This window comes from Physella acuta, unplaced genomic scaffold (genome assembly GCF_028476545.2).
Source record: "Physella acuta isolate Inbredline_101_S28 unplaced genomic scaffold, ASM2847654v3 ptg001635l, whole genome shotgun sequence".
Lineage (NCBI taxonomy): Eukaryota > Metazoa > Mollusca > Gastropoda > Physidae > Physella > Physella acuta.
Genome location: NW_026733149.1, coordinates 116680 through 138732, shown reverse-complemented (window position 1 = coordinate 138732; position 22053 = coordinate 116680). Strand labels below are relative to the sequence as shown.

General features: G+C 50.4%; 1 protein-coding gene across 1 annotated transcript in view; it reads right to left on the bottom strand.

Moving 5' to 3' along the window:
* The window catches only part of LOC131929464 (uncharacterized), a 59140-nt gene that overhangs the window by 35211 nt on the left and 1876 nt on the right, over nt 1–22053 (bottom strand). The window contains exons 4-11 of the mRNA XM_059285693.1: nt 14351–14588; nt 11318–11359; nt 10625–10823; nt 10335–10483; nt 10102–10227; nt 9313–9396; nt 9079–9114; nt 8561–8701 (exon numbers count right to left, since the gene is read on the bottom strand). Of these exons, the coding sequence (XP_059141676.1) occupies nt 8561–8701; nt 9079–9114; nt 9313–9396; nt 10102–10227; nt 10335–10483; nt 10625–10823; nt 11318–11359; nt 14351–14588 (1015 nt within the window). The remainder of the gene's footprint in view (nt 1–8560; nt 8702–9078; nt 9115–9312; nt 9397–10101; nt 10228–10334; nt 10484–10624; nt 10824–11317; nt 11360–14350; nt 14589–22053) is intronic.

The window sequence follows — 22053 nt, the reverse complement described above, 5'->3', positions numbered from 1 at the left end:
GATGTGACCAGACCAGACCAGGGATGTGACCAGACCAGACCAGGGATGTGACCAGACCAGACCAGACCAGACCAGACCAGGTATTTGACCAGACCAGACCAGACCAGACCAGGGATGTGACCAGACCAGACCAGGGATGTGACCAGACCAGACCAGGGATGTGACCAGACCAGACCAGGGATGTGACCAGACCAGACCAGGGATGTGACCAGACCAGACCAGGGATGTGACCAGACCAGACCAGACCAGGGATGTGACCAGACCAGACCAGACCAGACCAGGGATGTGACCAGACCAGACCAGACCAGGGATGTGATTAGACCAGACCAGGGATGTGACCAGACCAGACCAGGGATGTGACCAGACCAGACCAGGGATGTGACCAGACCAGACCAGGGATGTGACCAGACCAGACCAGGGATGTGACCAGACCAGACCAGACCAGACCAGGGATGTGACCAGACCAGACCAGGGATGTGACCAGACCAGACCAGGGATGTGACCAGACCAGGGATGTGACCAGACCAGACCAGACCAGGGATGTGACCAGACCAGACCAGGGATGTGACCAGACCAGACCAGGGATGTGACCAGACCAGACCAGGGATGTGACCAGACCAGACCAGGGATGTGACCAGACCAGACCAGACCAGACCAGGGATGTGACCAGACCAGACCAGACCAGGGATGTGACCAGACCAGACCAGGGATGTGACCAGACCAGACCAGACCAGGGATGTGACCAGACCAGACCAGGGATGTGACCAGACCAGGGATGTGACCAGACCAGACCAGGGATGTGACCAGACCAGGGATGTGACCAGACCAGACCAGGGATGTGACCAGACCAGACCAGACCAGGGATGTGACCAGACCAGGGATGTGACCAGACCAGACCAGGGATGTGACCAGACCAGACCAGACCGGACCAGGGATGTGACCAGACCAGGGATGTGACCAGACCAGACCAGACCAGACCAGGGATGTGACCAGACCAGGGATGTGACCAGACCAGACCAGACCAGGGATGTGACCAGATCAGACCAGACCAGACCAGGGATGTGACCAGACCAGACCAGACCAGACCAGGGATGTGACCAGACCAGACCAGGGATGTGACCAGACCAGACCAGACCAGGGATGTGACCAGACCAGACCAGACCAGACCAGGGATGTGACCAGACCAGACCAGGGATGTGACCAGACCAGACCAGGGATGTGACCAGACCAGACCAGACCAGACCAGACCAGGGATGTGACCAGACCAGACCAGACCAGACCAGGGATGTGACCAGACCAGACCAGGGATGTGACCAGACCAGACCAGACCAGGGATGTGACCAGACCAGGGATGTGACCAGACCAGACCAGACCAGGGATGTGACCAGACCAGACCAGACCAGACCAGGGATGTGACCAGACCAGACCAGACCAGACCAGGGATGTGACCAGACCAGACCAGGGATGTGACCAGACCAGACCAGGGATGTGACCAGACCAGACCAGACCAGACCAGACCAGGGATGTGACCAGACCAGACCAGACCAGGGATGTGACCAGACCAGACCAGACCATGGATGTGACCAGACCAGACCAGGGATGTGACCAGACCAGACCAGGGATGTGACCAGACCAGACCAGGGATGTGACCAGACCAGACCAGACCAGGGATGTGACCAGACCAGACCAGGGATGTGACCAGACCAGACCAGACCAGGGATGTGACCAGACCAGACCAGGGATGTGACCAGACCAGACCAGACCAGGGATGTGACCAGACCAGACCAGGGATGTGACCAGACCAGACCAGACCAGGGATGTGACCAGACCAGACCAGGGATGTGACCAGACCAGACCAGACCAGGGATGTGACCAGACCAGACCAGACCAGACCAGGGATGTGACCAGACCAGGCCAGGGATGTGACCAGACCAGACCAGGGATGTGACCAGACCAGACCAGGGATGTGACCAGACCAGACCAGACCAGACCAGGGATGTGACCAGACCAGACCAGGGATGTGACCAGACCAGACCAGGGATGTGACCAGACCAGACCAGACCAGACCAGACCAGGGATGTGACCAGACCAGACCAGACCAGGGATGTGACCAGACCAGACCAGGGATGTGACCAGACCAGACCAGGGATGTGACTAGACCAGACCAGACCAGGGATGTGACCAGACCAGACCAGACCAGGGATGTGACCAGACCAGACCAGACCAGACCAGGGATGTGACCAGACCAGACCAGACCAGGGATGTGACCAGACCAGACCAGGGATGTGACCAGACCAGACCAGGGATGTGACCAGACCAGACCAGACCACGGATGTGACCAGACCAGACCAGACCAGACCAGGGATGTGACCAGACCAGACCAGACCAGACCAGGGATGTGACCAGACCAGACCAGACCAGGGATGTGACCAGACCAGACCAGACCAGACCAGGGATGTGACCAGACCAGACCAGGGATGTGACCAGACCAGACCAGACCAGACCAGGGATGTGACCAGACCAGACCAGGGATGTGACCAGACCAGACCAGACCAGACCAGGGATGTGACCAGACCAGACCAGGGATGTGACCAGACCAGACCAGACCAGACCAGACCAGACCAGGGATGTGACCAGACCAGACCAGGGATGTGACCAGACCAGACCAGACCAGGGATGTGACCAGACCAGACCAGACCAGGGATGTGACCAGACCAGACCAGACCAGACCAGGGATGTGACCAGACCAGACCAGACCCGACCAGGGATGTGACCAGACCAGACCAGACCCGACCAGGGATGTGACCAGACCAGACCAGACCAGGGATGTGACCAGACCAGACCAGACCAGACCAGGGATGTGACCAGACCAGACCAGGGATGTGACCAGACCAGACCATACCAGGGATGTGACCAGACCAGGGATGTGACCAGACCAGACCAGACCAGGGATGTGACCAGACCAGGGATGTGACCAGACCAGACCAGACCAGACCAGGGATGTGACCAGACCAGACCAGACCAGGGATGTGACCAGACCAGGGATGTGACCAGACCAGACCAGGGATGTGACCAGACCAGACCAGGGATGTGACCAGACCAGACCAGACCAGACCAGACCAGGGATGTGACCAGACCAGACCAGACCAGACCAGGGATGTGACCAGACCAGACCAGGGATGTGACCAGACTAGACCAGACCAGACCAGACCAGGGATGTGACCAGACCAGACCAGGGATGTGACCAGACCAGACCAGGGATGTGACCAGACCAGACCAGACCAGACTAGACCACACCAGACCAGACCAGACCAGGGATGTGACCAGACCAGGGATGTGACCAGACCAGACCAGACCAGGGATGTGACCAGACCAGACCAGGGATGTGACCAGACCAGACCAGACCAGGGATGTGACCAGACCAGACCAGACCAGACCAGACCAGACCAGGGATGTGACCAGACCAGACCAGACCAGACCATACCAGGGATGTGACCAGACCAGACCAGACCAGGGATGTGACCAGACCAGGGATGTGACCAGACCAGACCAGACCAGACCAGACCAGGGATGTGACCAGACCAGGGATGTGACCAGACCAGACCAGACCAGACCAGACCAGGGATGTGACCAGACCAGACCAGACCAGGGATGTGACCAGACCAGACCAGACCAGGGATGTGACCAGACCAGACCAGACCAGACCAGACCAGACCAGGGATGTGACCAGACCAGACCAGGGATGTGACCAGACCAGACCAGACCAGGGATGTGACCAGACCAGACCAGACCAGACCAGGGATGTGACCAGACCAGACCAGGGATGTGACCAGACCAGACCAGACCAGGGATGTGACCAGACCAGACCAGGGATGTGACCAGACCAGACCAGGGATGTGACCAGACCAGACCAGGGATGTGACCAGACCAGACCAGGGATGTGACCAGACCAGACCAGACCAGACCAGGGATGTGACCAGACCAGACCAGACCAGACCAGGGATGTGACCAGACCAGACCAGACCAGGGATGTGACCAGACCAGACCAGACCAGACCAGACCAGGGATGTGACCAGACCAGACCAGACCAGACCAGGGATGTGACCAGACCAGACCAGACCAGGGATGTGACCAGACCAGACCAGACCAGGGATGTGACCAGACCAGGGATGTGACCAGACCAGACCAGACCAGACCAGGTATGTGACCAGACCAGACCAGACCAGACCAGGGATGTGACCAGACCAGACCAGACCAGGGATGTGACCAGACCAGACCAGACCAGGGATGTGACCAGACCAGACCAGACCAGACCAGACCAGACCAGGGATGTGACCAGACCAGACCAGGGATGTGACCAGACCAGACCAGACCAGGGATGTGACCAGACCAGACCAGACCAGACCAGGGATGTGACCAGACCAGACCAGACCAGACCAGGGATGTGACCAGACCAGACCAGGGATGTGACCAGACCAGACCAGACCAGACCAGACCAGGGATGTGACCAGACCAGACCAGACCAGGGATGTGACCAGACCAGACCAGACCAGGGATGTGACCAGACCAGGGATGTGACCAGACCAGACCAGACCAGACCAGGTATGTGACCAGACCAGACCAGACCAGACCAGACCAGGGATGTGACCAGACCAGACCAGACCAGGGATGTGACCAGACCAGACCAGACCAGACCAGACCAGGGATGTGACCAGACCAGGGATGTGACCAGACCAGACCAGACCAGGGATGTGACCAGACCAGACCAGACCAGACCAGACCAGGGATGTGACCAGACCAGACCAGACCAGACCAGACCAGGGATGTGACCAGACCAGACCAGACCAGACCAGGGATGTGACCAGACCAGACCAGACCAGACCAGACCAGACCAGACCAGGGATGTGACCAGACCAGACCAGACCAGGGATGTGACCAGACCAGACCAGACCAGGGATGTGACCAGACCAGACCAGACCAGACCAGACCAGACCAGGGATGTGACCAGACCAGACCAGGGATGTGACCAGACCAGACCAGACCAGGGATGTGACCAGACCAGACCAGACCAGACCAGGGATGTGACCAGACCAGACCAGGGATGTGACCAGACCAGACCAGACCAGGGATGTGACCAGACCAGACCAGGGATGTGACCAGACCAGACCAGGGATGTGACCAGACCAGACCAGGGATGTGACCAGACCAGACCAGGGATGTGACCAGACCAGACCAGACCAGACCAGGGATGTGACCAGACCAGACCAGACCAGACCAGGGATGTGACCAGACCAGACCAGACCAGGGATGTGACCAGACCAGACCAGACCAGACCAGACCAGGGATGTGACCAGACCAGACCAGACCAGACCAGGGATGTGACCAGACCAGACCAGACCAGGGATGTGACCAGACCAGGGATGTGACCAGACCAGACCAGGGATGTGACCAGACCAGACCAGGGATGTGACCAGACCAGACCAGACCAGACCAGACCAGGGATGTGACCAGACCAGACCAGACCAGACCAGGGATGTGACCAGACCAGACCAGGGATGTGACCAGACTAGACCAGACCAGACCAGACCAGGGATGTGACCAGACCAGACCAGGGATGTGACCAGACCAGACCAGGGATGTGACCAGACCAGACCAGACCAGACTAGACCACACCAGACCAGACCAGACCAGGGATGTGACCAGACCAGGGATGTGACCAGACCAGACCAGACCAGGGATGTGACCAGACCAGACCAGGGATGTGACCAGACCAGACCAGACCAGGGATGTGACCAGACCAGACCAGACCAGACCAGACCAGACCAGGGATGTGACCAGACCAGACCAGACCAGACCATACCAGGGATGTGACCAGACCAGACCAGACCAGGGATGTGACCAGACCAGGGATGTGACCAGACCAGACCAGACCAGACCAGACCAGGGATGTGACCAGACCAGGGATGTGACCAGACCAGACCAGACCAGACCAGACCAGGGATGTGACCAGACCAGACCAGACCAGGGATGTGACCAGACCAGACCAGACCAGGGATGTGACCAGACCAGACCAGACCAGACCAGACCAGACCAGGGATGTGACCAGACCAGACCAGGGATGTGACCAGACCAGACCAGACCAGGGATGTGACCAGACCAGACCAGACCAGACCAGGGATGTGACCAGACCAGACCAGGGATGTGACCAGACCAGACCAGACCAGGGATGTGACCAGACCAGACCAGGGATGTGACCAGACCAGACCAGGGATGTGACCAGACCAGACCAGGGATGTGACCAGACCAGACCAGGGATGTGACCAGACCAGACCAGACCAGACCAGGGATGTGACCAGACCAGACCAGACCAGACCAGGGATGTGACCAGACCAGACCAGACCAGGGATGTGACCAGACCAGACCAGACCAGACCAGACCAGGGATGTGACCAGACCAGACCAGACCAGACCAGGGATGTGACCAGACCAGACCAGACCAGGGATGTGACCAGACCAGACCAGACCAGGGATGTGACCAGACCAGGGATGTGACCAGACCAGACCAGACCAGACCAGGTATGTGACCAGACCAGACCAGACCAGACCAGGGATGTGACCAGACCAGACCAGACCAGGGATGTGACCAGACCAGACCAGACCAGGGATGTGACCAGACCAGACCAGACCAGACCAGACCAGACCAGGGATGTGACCAGACCAGACCAGGGATGTGACCAGACCAGACCAGACCAGGGATGTGACCAGACCAGACCAGACCAGACCAGGGATGTGACCAGACCAGACCAGACCAGACCAGGGATGTGACCAGACCAGACCAGGGATGTGACCAGACCAGACCAGACCAGACCAGACCAGGGATGTGACCAGACCAGACCAGACCAGGGATGTGACCAGACCAGACCAGACCAGGGATGTGACCAGACCAGGGATGTGACCAGACCAGACCAGACCAGACCAGGTATGTGACCAGACCAGACCAGACCAGACCAGACCAGGGATGTGACCAGACCAGACCAGACCAGGGATGTGACCAGACCAGACCAGACCAGACCAGACCAGGGATGTGACCAGACCAGACCAGGGATGTGACCAGACCAGACCAGACCAGGGATGTGACCAGACCAGACCAGACCAGACCAGACCAGGGATGTGACCAGACCAGACCAGACCAGACCAGACCAGGGATGTGACCAGACCAGACCAGACCAGACCAGGGATGTGACCAGACCAGACCAGACCAGACCAGACCAGGGATGTGACCAGACCAGACCAGACCAGGGATGTGACCAGACCAGACCAGACCAGGGATGTGACCAGACCAGGGATGTGACCAGACCAGACCAGACCAGACCAGACCAGGTATGTGACCAGACCAGACCAGACCAGACCAGACCAGGGATGTGACCAGACCAGACCAGACCAGACCAGGGATGTGACCAGACCAGACCAGACCAGGGATGTGACCAGACCAGACCAGACCAGGGATGTGACCAGACCAGGGATGTGACCAGACCAGACCAGACCAGACCAGACCAGGGATGTGACCAGACCAGACCAGACCAGACCAGACCAGACCAGACCAGGGATGTGACCAGACCAGACCAGGGATGTGACCAGACCAGACCAGACCAGACCAGGGATGTGACCAGACCAGACCAGACCAGGGATGTGACCAGACCAGACCAGACCAGGGATGTGACCAGACCAGGGATGTGACCAGACCAGACCAGACCAGACCAGGTATGTGACCAGACCAGACCAGACCAGACCAGACCAGGGATGTGACCAGACCAGACCAGACCAGACCAGGGATGTGACCAGACCAGACCAGGGATGTGACCAGACCAGACCAGACCAGGGATGTGACCAGACCAGACCAGGGATGTGACCAGACCAGACCAGGGATGTGACCAGACCAGACCAGGGATGTGACCAGACCAGACCAGACCAGGGATGTGACCAGACCAGACCAGACCAGACCAGGGATGTGACCAGACCAGACCAGGGATGTGACCAGACCAGACCAGACCAGACCAGGGATGTGACCAGACCAGACCAGACCAGGGATGTGACCAGACCAGACCAGGGATGTGACCAGACCAGACCAGACCAGGGATGTGACCAGACCAGACCAGACCAGACCAGACCAGACTAGACCAGACCAGACCAGACTAGACCAGACCAGACTAGACCACACCAGATTTCAATACTAAATTTTCCGACTTGGAGGTGTAAAAGTAGATATTAGTCAAAATTTCGATCTCAATTTTTGCACGACTTCAATCAATACTTTCTTTGTTCTCCGTATACGAGAATTTAAACAGGTAAGTAAGAAAACTTTAAGATAGTGAAGGAATGCATAATGGATAAATAGAAACAACTCAGTTAATATTTTCTCAAAACCATTTAAACTTGCTCATTTCTTTAGTGTTCGAAAGTACTCAACAACTTCATGGCTATCAAAGGGGTAGTTGTTCATAAAATACAGACAAATATTTAAAGACACATATAAATATTGATATTGTCACGACTATTCTTACTGGTACAGTATCCACAGGAGCGAGCACACGATGTTTTGGCCATCTCGACGTAATGGGCACAAAAGCCGCCATTTTCTGTGTTTTGTTCGATGTACAAGTTGCACGTTGTGATGTTGTCAACACACGTCTCGATACCAGGGGCTGTAGCAGATACAATCACGTGATTAGGTGGACAACAAAGACCACGTGATAAGATTGTACATACTCATGGATAATTTGGTTCACCCCAGTGTTTCTTCCAGGCATCTCTTCGAGGGAGGGGATAGCACCGCGACCCACCCCAAACGAAATATAATTGAAATAGAAAATATATTTACCCGTGTACGCCCCTCCCTCCTGGAAAATTTATCCCCCCCCCCACCCAATTAATCGATACTTTATAAACTTGGTGTCACTTAATTGTTGATGTCTCCCAAAAATAATTTAACCAAGGTTGATAAGCAATACAAAACTAAAAATAGACTCAAGCCTAGATAAATCTGTTCCTTTGCAATGTACCTGATCACATGATCACTTACTGGTTGGGCTCGTTGGTGAGGGTGTCATTGTTTGTACTGAAAAATGGGAAGAAAAATAAATTAAAACAACAAATTCTGACACGTGTGGTTAGTTATTGCTCGATGATAGTAACTCTATCCTTCGTAGTTATTTAAATGATGTTCATTTTGTAGCTGAGTATTTTCTCATTACTTAGTTGTGTTTAATAATAATAAAGTCCATATTTGTCAATATTCATTTGCTTGAGTAAATACCTTGGCAGGTGGTGTTGAGGATAGGTTCTATCAAATAAGTCAGTCCCTGAAAGTCTGAAGCTTTAAATACGTAGCTTGGATCTCCTAAAATGTAAGTGAAGTTACTTTTGTACAAAGGTGGATATTTATCTAATGGAAAAACTTTCCAGAAACAAGAAACAAAAAACGAGACGGCACAAAATAAATTGATGACAAAGCTTTGAACCACAAACAAATTGACAGCACAACTTTTAACCGCAATGTTTAACCACAAGATTGGAGCACATTATTTAACCACAAGATTGGACCACATTATTTAACCACAACATCGGACCACATTATTTAACCACAACTGTGGACCACATTATTTAACCACAACATCGGACCACATTATTTAACCACAACATCGGACCACATTATTTAACCACAACTGTGGACCACATTATTTAACCACAACTGTGGACCACATTATTTAACCACAACTGTGGACCACATTATTTAACCACAACATCGGACCACATTATTTAACCACAACATCGGACCACATTATTTAACCACAACTGTGGACCACATTATTTAAATTCAACTGTGGACCACATTATTTAACCACAACTGTGGACCACATTATTTAACCACAACTGTGGACCACATTATTTAACCACAACTGTGGACCACATTATTTAACCACAACTGTGGACCACATTATTTAACCACAACTGTGGACCACATTATTTAACCACAACATCTGACCACATTATTTAACCACAACTGTGGACCACAAGATTTCAGCTCTAACCAACTTTAAACAACCTGAGATCTGCTCCAGCTCCGTGGCATCGATCCTGCTGCCGATACCAACTGAGACTATGGCGATGCCAGCCTGTCTCAGTAACGCTCCTGCATCCACCGCTGCATTGTGGTGACTCGCCTGTCCGTCTGGAATAGAGGTGGGAACTGACTTTTTGAAAATGTATCTTACATAATGTCACAATAACCCGAACTCATGGTCTGATATAAAAGCCAGCATGACCCATGAAATTCACCTGTCAACAAGATGACCACTCGCGGCACATCCACGCGCGCCCCCATCAGTGGCCCAAAGACGTTTGTCCTGATATAATCCAGAGCCTGACCTGTCTCTGTGTTGCCATGCATGTAGTTGATTCTGTCAATGGCTTGCAGCAAACTCAGTCTGTGTTAGGGTTTTAGGGTCAAGGTTTAGGGTTAGGTTTATTTTTAAGGGTTAACGAAAAGGTCAACGCTAAGCTTAGGGCTAAGGAGACATAATATATAATTTTTTCTCGAAAGTCTAGCTCTTTTAGTTTCGAATTACCTATCATAGTATCTGTTCAGTGGGAATTCCAGCAAAGTTTTCCCACTAAACTGGACAGCGGCAACATGCACCCCATCCTGGGAGAGAGGTAGGTGGGAGACCAGGGACTTGATGTTCTCCTTGGCTATCAGAAAGTTGGGGGCCGTCACACTCGTCGACCCGTCCAGACAAATGACGATGTCTGCCCTCGACAGACAACCTGGAGTGGAACAAGGTGACAATAACTAAAGTCTGAGAACAATGATTTCCTCAAGTTTAAGTTGACAATAACTAAGGTCTGAGAACAACGATTTCCTCAAGTTTAAGGTGACAATAACTAAAGTCTGAGAACAACGATTTCCTCAAGTTTAAGGTGACAATAACTAAAGTCTGAGAACAATGATTTCCTCAAGATTAAGTTGACAATAACTAAAGTCTGAGAACAACGATTTCCTCAAGTTTAAGGTGACAATAACTAAAGTCTGAGAACAATCTAGATGATTGGTGTTGTTTAACCAGCCTAAGCTTTATTAACTCTAACTTAAAGATAAATGTTTGGTCAACGATAATGCAAATATTAGGCTATCACTGTATCAGTAATAACAGAGAATAAACTAACAGACAAGCGAATATTAGGCTATCACTGTATCAGTAATAACAGAGAATAAGCTAACAGACAAACACATTGACCAGCAAATTTAAAAAATCACCTACTGTCTGCTATAAGTGGAAGTCCGTTGTCTGACAGAGGCACCTCTGTGATCAAAACAAAATTCAGTAAGGACCATAACATTAAGTGAGCATGTTTTAATAACATTATGTGAGCATGTTTTAATTACATTATTCGAACATGTTTTAATAACATTATGTGAGCATGTTTTAATAACATTATGTGAGCATGTTTTAATAACATTATGTGAGCATGTTTTAATAACATTATGTGAGCATGTTTTAATTACATTATGTGAGCTTGTTTTTTTAACATTATGTGAACATGTTTTAATAACATTATGTGAACATGTTTTAACAACATTATGTGAACGTGTAAAATCTATTTTTGAACATTTCTTTGATAGTATTATGTGAACTTGTTTTATTAAATTTATGTTAACAAGTCGCTAAGATTCCTGAATGCGTTAACTAAGACTTACAAATTTTAAAGCAACAAAATGCGCGTACGTAAGCCTCCTTGCTCTGATATTGTATTTTAGAAGTAGATCTAGTTTCAAATAAATAAATCGATGGCTTAATGGAGCTACGTATCTGCGCAGTTATCAAGCATGTCTCTATGTTTATTTTAAAGCACAATTTCTTTCACGACATTTACTAATTGAATTTTTACCTTGCACGTTATGTAACAAACGTGACTGAATGTTTTGTTTGATTCAGAATAGTGAATAGGATTTTTTTTAAATGTTGCTTCCACATTCTTTTTTTTTTTTTACACTTTAATAACTTTGTGATGAGTTGGTTGCCTTTCAAATAAAATCTAGATTAACGTTCGGAGTTAACAGCTCTGGGTAACACCCTGTAGATTAGATGTACCGGCCTAATTGTTCAAAGTATTACGGCACGAAATGAGCACTTTATCTTGTACTAGCGTACCCGTCGCCCGCGTTGTTGCGGGGATAGAAGTAAGTTTGACGAAATATATTAGAAGGATTTCACCAACGCGTTACCAATCATATATTCTAAGACGCGTAACCTTGTTTTCTAAAAGTGAGTTATTTAAATGTAAACAATGCCTGCGCTTGGATCATAAACACCTGGACACGGGTTGACCTACACTACCGCATGAAAACCTTATGTGTACATTAATCACTCACCGAAATAATCAGGTAGAACACACTTCGGTTACCACCCATGTGTCAGGGACGTAGAGGGGCGCTCTCAGGAGCACCTCCCCTCGATTACACTACCGCATAGTACGGCCCCTGGCTCCTTAAAACTAACAGGCGCCATCGTGCCAAATAGCATCATGTTAATAATGATGCAGATTTCGTCATTCGCTAAAGTGACACAAATGAACAGGATTTTTTTCTTCATCACGTAAAAAAAATATTTGACGTGTTTTAAATATCAGTGTGACTGATGCAATATGCTAGCGTTACTAATGGTCTATTATTAGATGCTCGATCTCAATTTCTGACTGGATTGTCTAATAATAGATGCTTATTGCATCATTCGCAAAGTGACGAAACTCTACAGTAGGCTCCTCATATTCAAAAAGTTATTTTTTCATCTTTCGCAAGGTGACGAAACTGTACAGAAGGATTTCCTCGTTTACAAAGTTATTTTTAGAAGGCTGTTGTAGTTTTACCGCTGAATATAGTAGTACCCCTTACTCGCTATGCAGAACGCTCGATTAACGGATGCCAAGTGCCAACTTAGTCGCTCTAAAACTCTGGGTGTCAAACCGTGTATTGACGAAAGTTGTACCCTATATGGCGCAGCCCGTAAGAAACTTTAGTTTTCTTTTTCGCAGAATTATTCTCGGGAGTATTCTCATCTACTCCCTAAAGTTTCATGGCACTCGGATGAACCGCATCCGAGTTTTATTTTTTATATACCGTGTATAGATAAAAAAAAATCGCTCCCCCGGGGGGGGGGGGGGGGGGGGCGCCGCCCTTGCAATATTAAACAATATTTTTTTGCAGAACACTACCATTGAGTGATTTAATCATCTACCCAAAGTTTCATGGTACACGGATAAACGGTGTGAAACCGAAATTTTATAAACCGTATATAGAGAAAAGTCGCAGCCCCCGTGGCGCCGCCCTTGCGAAATTAAAAAATGATTTTTTTTACACCCTGTTCTAATCAACTCCCTCAAAGTCTCATGGCTATCGAATAACGGTGTCACACCAAAATCGACTTATTTTTATAAACCGTATAAAGAGAAAAATCTCACCCTCCCGTGGCGCCGCCCTTGCGAAATTAAAAATGATTTTTTACAGAACCATTCCCTATAGTGGCATAATAAAATCCCCAAAGTCTCATGGCTATCGGATGAACGATGCCAAACCAAAATCGACTTTTATTTTTATATACCGTATATATTAAAAAAAACGCGCCCTGCTGGGGCGCCAGCCCGGCGAATTTGAAATTTTTTTTCGCAGAAACCTCCCCAGGAATATTCTCAACAACTTCCCAAAGTTTCATGCCTATCGGATGAACGGTGTCACTTCAATTCACTTTTATTTTTTATATACCATATATAGAGGAAAATAGCACCCTCCCGTGGCGCCGCCCTTGCAAAATTAAAAATAATTTTTTACAGAACCCTTCCTTAGAGTGTTATTATGAACTCCCCAAAGTCTTATGGCTAGCAGATGAACGATGTCAAACCAAAATCAACTTTTTATTTTTATATACCGTATATAGAGAAAAACAAATCGCGCCCTGAAGGGCGCCACCCCTGCGAATTTGAAATTTTTTTTTTCGCAGAAACCTCCCCAGGAATATTCTCAACAACTTCCCAAAGCTTCACGGCGATGTGATGAGAGGTGTAGTAATGCATAAAGGACAAACACACACACAAACACACAGACACACAGACATACATTGCTTTTTATATATATAGATAGATAGATTAATGTTTGTATTTGAGGTACCGGCCCAAAGTATTACGGCACGAAATGAGAACTTTATCTTGTATTAATGTTTGTATTTGTCTCACCTCGACCATCTGTGGGTGACGCAATAAATGCTGCTCTTGTTTTTAGCGGTTGCTCGCGCCGTACTCACCATTCTCCACCCGTGAGGCCAAGATGTAGGTCAGTTCTGCATTGAGCAGGTCGTAGTTTGCCACGGGCAAGCTGTACCGCTCACGTGGTTGGCTGGCATACTTAAACAAATCATTCTGGATCCATCCGTTGCCAATGGCGACATTGTAAACAACAATACCTTTCTCTGTTGCAATCTTGACCTGATCTGCGTACCTGACGGGATCCGAACCCGCTCCAGCGCCGACATGAATGATGACCTGAAGAATAGGAGCTTACACGACTACAATCAGAATACTACATGACTGATAAACTTAAGAATAGAAGCGTATACCACTACTTTAAGAATACTACCACATTTAATCACATAGGTTTCGGGTGAATGCGTTAACTATAGACTAGCTGCATACCCGTGCTCCGCCACAGTGAATCTTTTTTAAATCTACCAACTTCGGAACATAACAAAACTAAACACAAACACAAAAGAAAAAACAAACACAAAAGAAAACGCAAGCACAAACACAATGCAAACGCAAACACAAATGAAAAACAAAACAAATAAAATACTTAAAAAAAACTTTTAAAAAAAACACGTTTTTCTTGTGGACTAAAAAGTAGAAAATAACTATTTACATACATTTGATGACAAAAAACGTGGGTACGTTCACCATCAAATTTCTCGACCCATCTGCCCGACCCACGTTTTTTGTCATCAAATGTATGTAAATAGTTATTTTCTACTTTTTAGTCCACAAGAAAAACGTGTTTTTTAAAAAAGTTTTTTTTAAGTATTTTATTTTCTCCTTTTTAGTCCGTTGCTACACATGAAAAACGTGTTTTTTAAAAAAGTTTTTTATATAGTTTATTTTCTACTTTATCTAATGACTTGATTAAGTATGAATTGACTAAGTGTTTATAAATACACGGACTAAAAAAATCTTGAGCGACCAGGATTCGAACCTGGGTTGTCGCGGCCACAACGCGAAGTACTAACCACTATACGATCACGGCCAGCGCGCTCACATCGATTGGGGCCGAAGTAACTGTGTCAACAAGCCTCCAGTCTTGTCGGTATCTTTAGAAATCATGTCCTCAATTTTATGGTCCTTTGGGCGTAATTAAATTAAGCTAATTACGGTCTCTAATTGCTAGTTTTTATGATTGCATCTGAAATTGTTAGGCGAAAGTAACCTGCATGCCAAATTTCAGATCTATAGAGCAATCAGAAGTGGGCTAATTTTCGATGTCAATTTTAACAACAAACACATCCACGCGAAGCTGAGTTAATAAAAACGTGTTAAAAACGAAACGAAAACGAAAACACAAACGCAAACGCAACACGCATAACAAAAACACAACTCAAATGCAAACATAAACGCATAGTGCTCAGAGTCTAGCCCTGGGTGCCAAATCGTACACTGCTCAGAAGCCGGCGGACGCGCCTGATTCAATTTAGCGAACCACTATAAAAAAACAAGTTTGTCCGCAAAAAGAAAGATAGAAGTAAACATAGAAAACATTTTAGGAGTAGCTTTTAAACTGTGATTGATTAAAAATAATAATTAGTAAACAGTACGTTCATGTGAATAATATAAATAAAAGGCAGTATTTAAAATATCCGTGTTTTACCTATCACATTGCCTTTTATCAATGCATACTAATTATAATATTTCAACAATAATATTGTCTTGGACGTCTGCAGAATTAACATTCACTTTGTTTTATTAGAGTGAGTTGAATTTATTTTTAAATTACCTCCCCCTTGCATAACTATTAAATCTTTGAATTAATTAGTTTTTTTTTTACCCTACTGTTATTAAAATGTATCTACTTTTTCTAGGAATCTAAGCGAAAATATTATTTGACATTGATCCGTTTAATATGTTTTTGCAATGTGCGTGTATTTAATATTTTTTCGCGTTATGCGAAAGAGTGAAAACTGTGACATTTATACAAAAAAAATTAAGTCGTTATATAAACAAACCCTACTCTATCACTTATACAAACACAATGCGGTGCAATTGAAAAGCACTGCGTGGTTAGATGTTGACATTCCAAAATCGATAGCGATGACAGACGGAAGGAAGGACTGACAAACTACCACCAGCGTTATATTATAGAAACTATTAAAAACTTTGAGACCAAAATACATTCCAGGATTCCAAACACGCTGTGTAAACGTAGACCACTCTGACTGTCTGGGACTATACTACGTATCTATGTCCACATTTGGGATGAAAATAATACTTACACGACTACATTGCTATTTCATCTGGTCATATGGCCTAATTTATACAATTTATCAAAAATGAGTTTATGTTTTTTAAATTTACTCTTTCAGTCCTTGAGATACCATGACCCCGCCCCTCTGTCCAGTATTAAATGATTAATGAAGCATAACCCCTCCCCCCCCCTGTCTACTACTGTCCACTAAAGCGGAATTCATTCTGCCTGTCGACACTTCCATCCCCCCCCCATCCCCCCCCCGTTCCAGTCCCTCCCCGCGCCCCTTTCACGTTCTCATAGTAAATGGGCAAAGACTGGGTGTATGAAGGTGTGGACTGGACGGAGTGTTGTGGTGTGGACTGGACGGAGTGTTGTGGTGTGGACTGGACTGGACGGAGTGTTGTGGTGTGGACGCAGTGTTGTGCTGTGGATTGGACGGAGTGTTGTGGTGTGGACGGAGTGTTGTGGTTTGGACTGGACGGAGTGTTGTGGTGTGGACTGGACGGAGTGTTGTGGTGTGGACTGGACGGAGTGTTGTGGTGTGGACGGAGTGTTGTGGTGTGGACTGGACGGAGTGTTGTGGTGTGGACTGGACGGAGTGTTGTGGTGTGGACGGAGTGTTGTGGTGTGGACGGAGTGTTGTGGTGTGGACGGAGTGTTGTGGTGTGGACTGGACGGAGTGTTGTGGACTGGACTGGACGGAGTGTTGTGGACTGGACGGAGTGTTGTGGTGTGGACAGAGTGTTGTGGTGTGGACGTAGTGTTGTGGTGTGGACTGGACTGGACGGAGTGTTGTGGACTGGACGGAGTGTTGTGGTGTGGACGGAGTGTTGTGGTGTGGACTGGACTGGACGGAGTGTTGTGGTGTGGACAGAGTGTTGTGGTGTGGACGTAGTGTTGTGGTGTGGACTGGACGGAGTGTTGTGGTGTGGACGGAGTGTTGTGGTGTGGACTGGACTGGACGGAGTGTTGTGGACTGGACGGAGTGTTGTGGTGTGGGCGGAGTGTTGTGGTGTGGACTGGACGGAGTGTTGTGGACTGGACGGAGTGTTGTGGTGTGGGCGGAGTGTTGTGGTGTGGACTGGACTGGACGTAGTGTTGTGGTGTGGACTGGACGGAGTGTTGCGGACTGGACGGAGTGTTGTGGTGTGGACGGAGTGTTGTGGTGTGGACTGGACGGAGTGTTGTGGTGTGGACTGGACGGAGTGTTGCGGACTGGACGGAGTGTTGTGGTGTGGACGGAGTGTTGTGGTGTGGACTGGACGGAGTGTTGTGCTGTGGACGGAGTGTTGTGGTGTGGGCGGAGTGTTGTGGTTTGGACTGGACGGAGTGTTGTGGTGTGGACTGGACGGAGTGTTGTGGTGTGGACTGGACGGAGTGTTGTGGTGTGGACGGAGTGTTGTGGTGTGGACTGGACGGAGTGTTGTGGTGTGGACTGGACGGAGTGTTGTGGTGTGGACGGAGTGTTGTGGTGTGGACGGAGTGTTGTGGTGTGGACGGAGTGTTGTGGTGTGGACTGGACGGAGTGTTGTGGACTGGACTGGACGGAGTGTTGTGGACTGGACGGAGTGTTGTGGTGTGGACAGAGTGTTGTGGTGTGGACGTAGTGTTGTGGTGTGGACTGGACTGGACGGAGTGTTGTGGACTGGACGGAGTGTTGTGGTGTGGACGGAGTGTTGTGGTGTGGACTGGACTGGACGGAGTGTTGTGGTGTGGACAGAGTGTTGTGGTGTGGACGTAGTGTTGTGGTGTGGACTGGACGGAGTGTTGTGGTGTGGACGGAGTGTTGTGGTGTGGACTGGACTGGACGGAGTGTTGTGGACTGGACGGAGTGTTGTGGTGTGGGCGGAGTGTTGTGGTGTGGACTGGACGGAGTGTTGTGGACTGGACGGAGTGTTGTGGTGTGGGCGGAGTGTTGTGGTGTGGACTGGACTGGACGTAGTGTTGTGGTGTGGACTGGACGGAGTGTTGCGGACTGGACGGAGTGTTGTGGTGTGGACGGAGTGTTGTGGTGTGGACTGGACGGAGTGTTGTGGTGTGGACTGGACGGAGTGTTGCGGACTGGACGGAGTGTTGTGGTGTGGACGGAGTGTTGTGGTGTGGACTGGACGGAGTGTTGTGCTGTGGACGGAGTGTTGTGGTGTGGGCGGAGTGTTGTGGTGTGGACTGGACTGGACGTAGTGTTGTGGTGTGGACTGGACGGAGTGTTGCGGACTGGACGGAGTGTTGTGGTGTGGACGGAGTGTTGTGGTGTGGACTGGACGGAGTGTTGTGGTGTGGACGGAGTGTTGTGGTGTGGACGGAGTGTTGTGGACTGGACGGAGTGTTGTGGTGTGGGCGGAGTGTTGTGGTGTGGACTGGACGGAGTGTTGTGGTGTTAACGGAGTGTTGTGGTGTGGACGGAGTGTTGTGGACTGGACGGAGTGTTGTGGTGTGGGCGGAGTGTTGTGGTGTGGACTGGACGGAGTGTTCTGGACTGGACAGAGTGTTGTGGTGTGGGCGGAGTGTTGTGGTGTGGACTGGACTGGACGTAGTGTTGTGGTGTGGACTGGACTGGACGGAGTGTTGAGGTGTGGACGGAGTGTTGTCGTGTAGACTGGACGGAGTGTTGTGGTGTGGACTGGACGGAGTGTTGCGGACTGGACGGAGTGTTGTGGTGTGGACGGAGTGTTGTGGTGTGGACTGGACGGAGTGTTGTGGTGCGGACTGGACGGAGTGTTGTGGTGTGGACTGGACGGAGTGTTGCGGACTGGACGGAGTGTTGTGGTGTGGACGGAGTGTTGTGGTGTGGACTGGACGGAGTGTTGTGGTGTGGACTGGACGGAGTGTTGCGGACTGGACGGAGTGTTGTGGTGTGGACGGAGTGTTGTGGTGTGGACTGGACGGAGTGTTGTGGTGTGGACTGGACGGAGTGTTGCGGACTGGACGGAGTGTTGTGGTGTGGACGGAGTGTTGTGGTGTGGACTGGACGGAGTGTTGTGCTGTGGACGGAGTGTTGTGGTGTGGACTGGACGAAGTGTTGTGGTGTGGACTGGACGGAGTGTTGTGGAGTGGACGGAGTGTTGTGGTGTGGACTGGACGGAGTGTTGTGGTGTGGACTGAACGGAGTGTTGTGGTGTGGACGGAGTGTTGTGGTGTGGACTGGACGGAGTGTTGTGGACTGGACGGAGTGTTGTGGTGTGGACGGAGTGTTGTGGTGTGGACTGGACTGGACGGAGTGTTGTGGTGTGGACAGAGTGTTGTGGTGTGGACGTAGTGTTGTGGTGTGGACTGGACGGAGTGTTGTGGTGTGGACGGAGTGTTGTGGTGTGGACGGAGTGTTGTGGTGTGGACTGGACTGGACGGAGTGTTGTGGTGTGGACGGAGTGTTGTGGTGTGGACTGGACGGAGTGTTGTGGTGTGGACTGGACGGAGTGTTGTGGTGTGGACGGAGTGTTGTGGTGTGGACTGGACGGAGTGTTGTGGTGTGGACGGAGTGTTGTGGTGTGGGCTGGACTGGACGGAGTGTTGTGGTGTGGACGGAGTGTTGTGGTGTAGACTAGACGGAGTGTTGTGGTGTGGACGGAGTGTTGTGGTGTGGACGGAGTGTTGTGGTGTGGACGGAGTGTTGTGGTGTGGACGGAGTGTTGTGGTGTGGACGGAGTGTTGTGGTGTGGACTGGACGGAGTGTTGTAGTGTGGACGGAGTGTTGTGGTGTGGACGGAGTGTTGTGGTGTGGACGGAGTGTTGTGGTGTGGACTGGACTGGACGGAGTGTTGTGGTGTGGACGGAGTGTTGTGGTGTGGACGGAGTGTTGTGGTGTGGACGGAGTGTTGTGGTGTGGACGGAGTGTTGTGGTGTGGACGGAGTGTTGTGGTGTGGACTGGACGGAGTGTTGTAGTGTGGACGGAGTGTTGTGGTGTGGACGGAGTGTTGTGGTGTGGACGGAGTGTTGTGGTGTGGACTGGACTGGACGGAGTGTTGTGGTGTGGACGGAGTGTTGTGGTGTGGACTGGACTGGACGGAGTGTTGTGGTGTGGACGGAGTGTTGTGGTGTAGACTAGACGGAGTGTTGTGGTGTGGACGGAGTGTTGTGGTGTGGACGGAGTGTTGTGTTGTGGTGTGGACTGGACGGAGTGTTGTGGTGTGGACGGAGTGTTGTGGTGTGGACGGAGTGTTGTGGTGTGGACTGGACTGGACGGAGTGTTGTGGTGTGGACGGAGTGTTGTGGTGTGGACTGGACGGAGTGTTGTGGTGTGGACGGAGTGTTGTGGTGTGGACTGGACGGAGTGTTGTGGTGTGGACTGGACGGAGTGTTGTGGTGTGGACGGAGTGTTGTGGTGTGGACGGAGTGTTGTGGTGTGGACGGAGTGTTGTGGTGTGGACTGGACGGAGTGTTGTGGTGTGGACGGAGTGTTGTGGTGTGGACGGAGTGTTGTGGTGTGGACGGAGTGTTGTGGTGTGGACTGGACTGGACGGAGTGTTGTGGTGTGGACTGGACGGAGTGTTGTGTTGTGGACGGAGTGTTGTGGTGTGGACGGAGTGTTGTGGTGTGGACGGAGTGTTGTGGTGTGGACGTAGTGTTGTGGTGTGGACTGGACTGGACGGAGTTTTGTGGTGTGGACGGAGTGTTGTGGTATGGACTGGACTGGACGGAGTGTTGTGGTGTGGACGGAGTGTTGTGGTGTGGACTGGACGGAGTGTTGTGGTGTGGACGGAGTGTTGTGGTGTGGACGGAGTGTTGTGGTGTGGACGGAGTGTTGTGGTGTGGACGGAGTGTTGTGGTGTGGACTGGACTGGACTGGACGGAGTGTTGTGGTGTGGACGGAGTGTTGTGGTGTGGACTGGACGGAGTGTTGTGGTGTGGACTGGACTGGACGGAGTGTTGTGGTGTGGACGGAGTGTTGTGATGTGGACGGAGTGTTGTGGTGTGGACTGGACGGAGTGTTGTGGTGTGGACTGGACTGGACGGAGTGTTGTGGTGTGGACGGAGTGTTGTGGTGTGGACGGAGTGTTGTGGTGTGGACTGGACGGAGTGTTGTGGACTGGACGGAGTGTTGTGGTGTGGACGGAGTGTTGTGGTGTGGACGGAGTGTTGTGGTGTGGACGGAGTGTTGTGGTGTGGACGGAGTGTTGTGGTGTGGACTGGACGGAGTGTTGTGGTGTGGACGGAGTGTTGTGGTGTGGACGGAGTGTTGTGGTGTGGACGTAGTGTTGTGGTGTGGACGGAGTGTTGTGGTGTGGACGGAGTGTTGTGGTGTGGACGGAGTGTTGTGGTGTGGACTGGACGGAGTGTTGTGGTGTGGACGGAGTGTTGTGGTGTGGACGGAGTGTTGTGGTGTGGACGGAGTGTTGTGGTGTGGACGGAGTGTTGTGGTGTGGACTGGACTGGACGGAGTGTTGTGATGTGGACGGAGTGTTGTGGTGTTGACTGGACGGAGTGTTGTGGTGTGGACGGAGTGTTGTGGTGTGGACGGAGTGTTGTGGTGTGGACGGAATGTTGTGGTGTGGACTGGACGG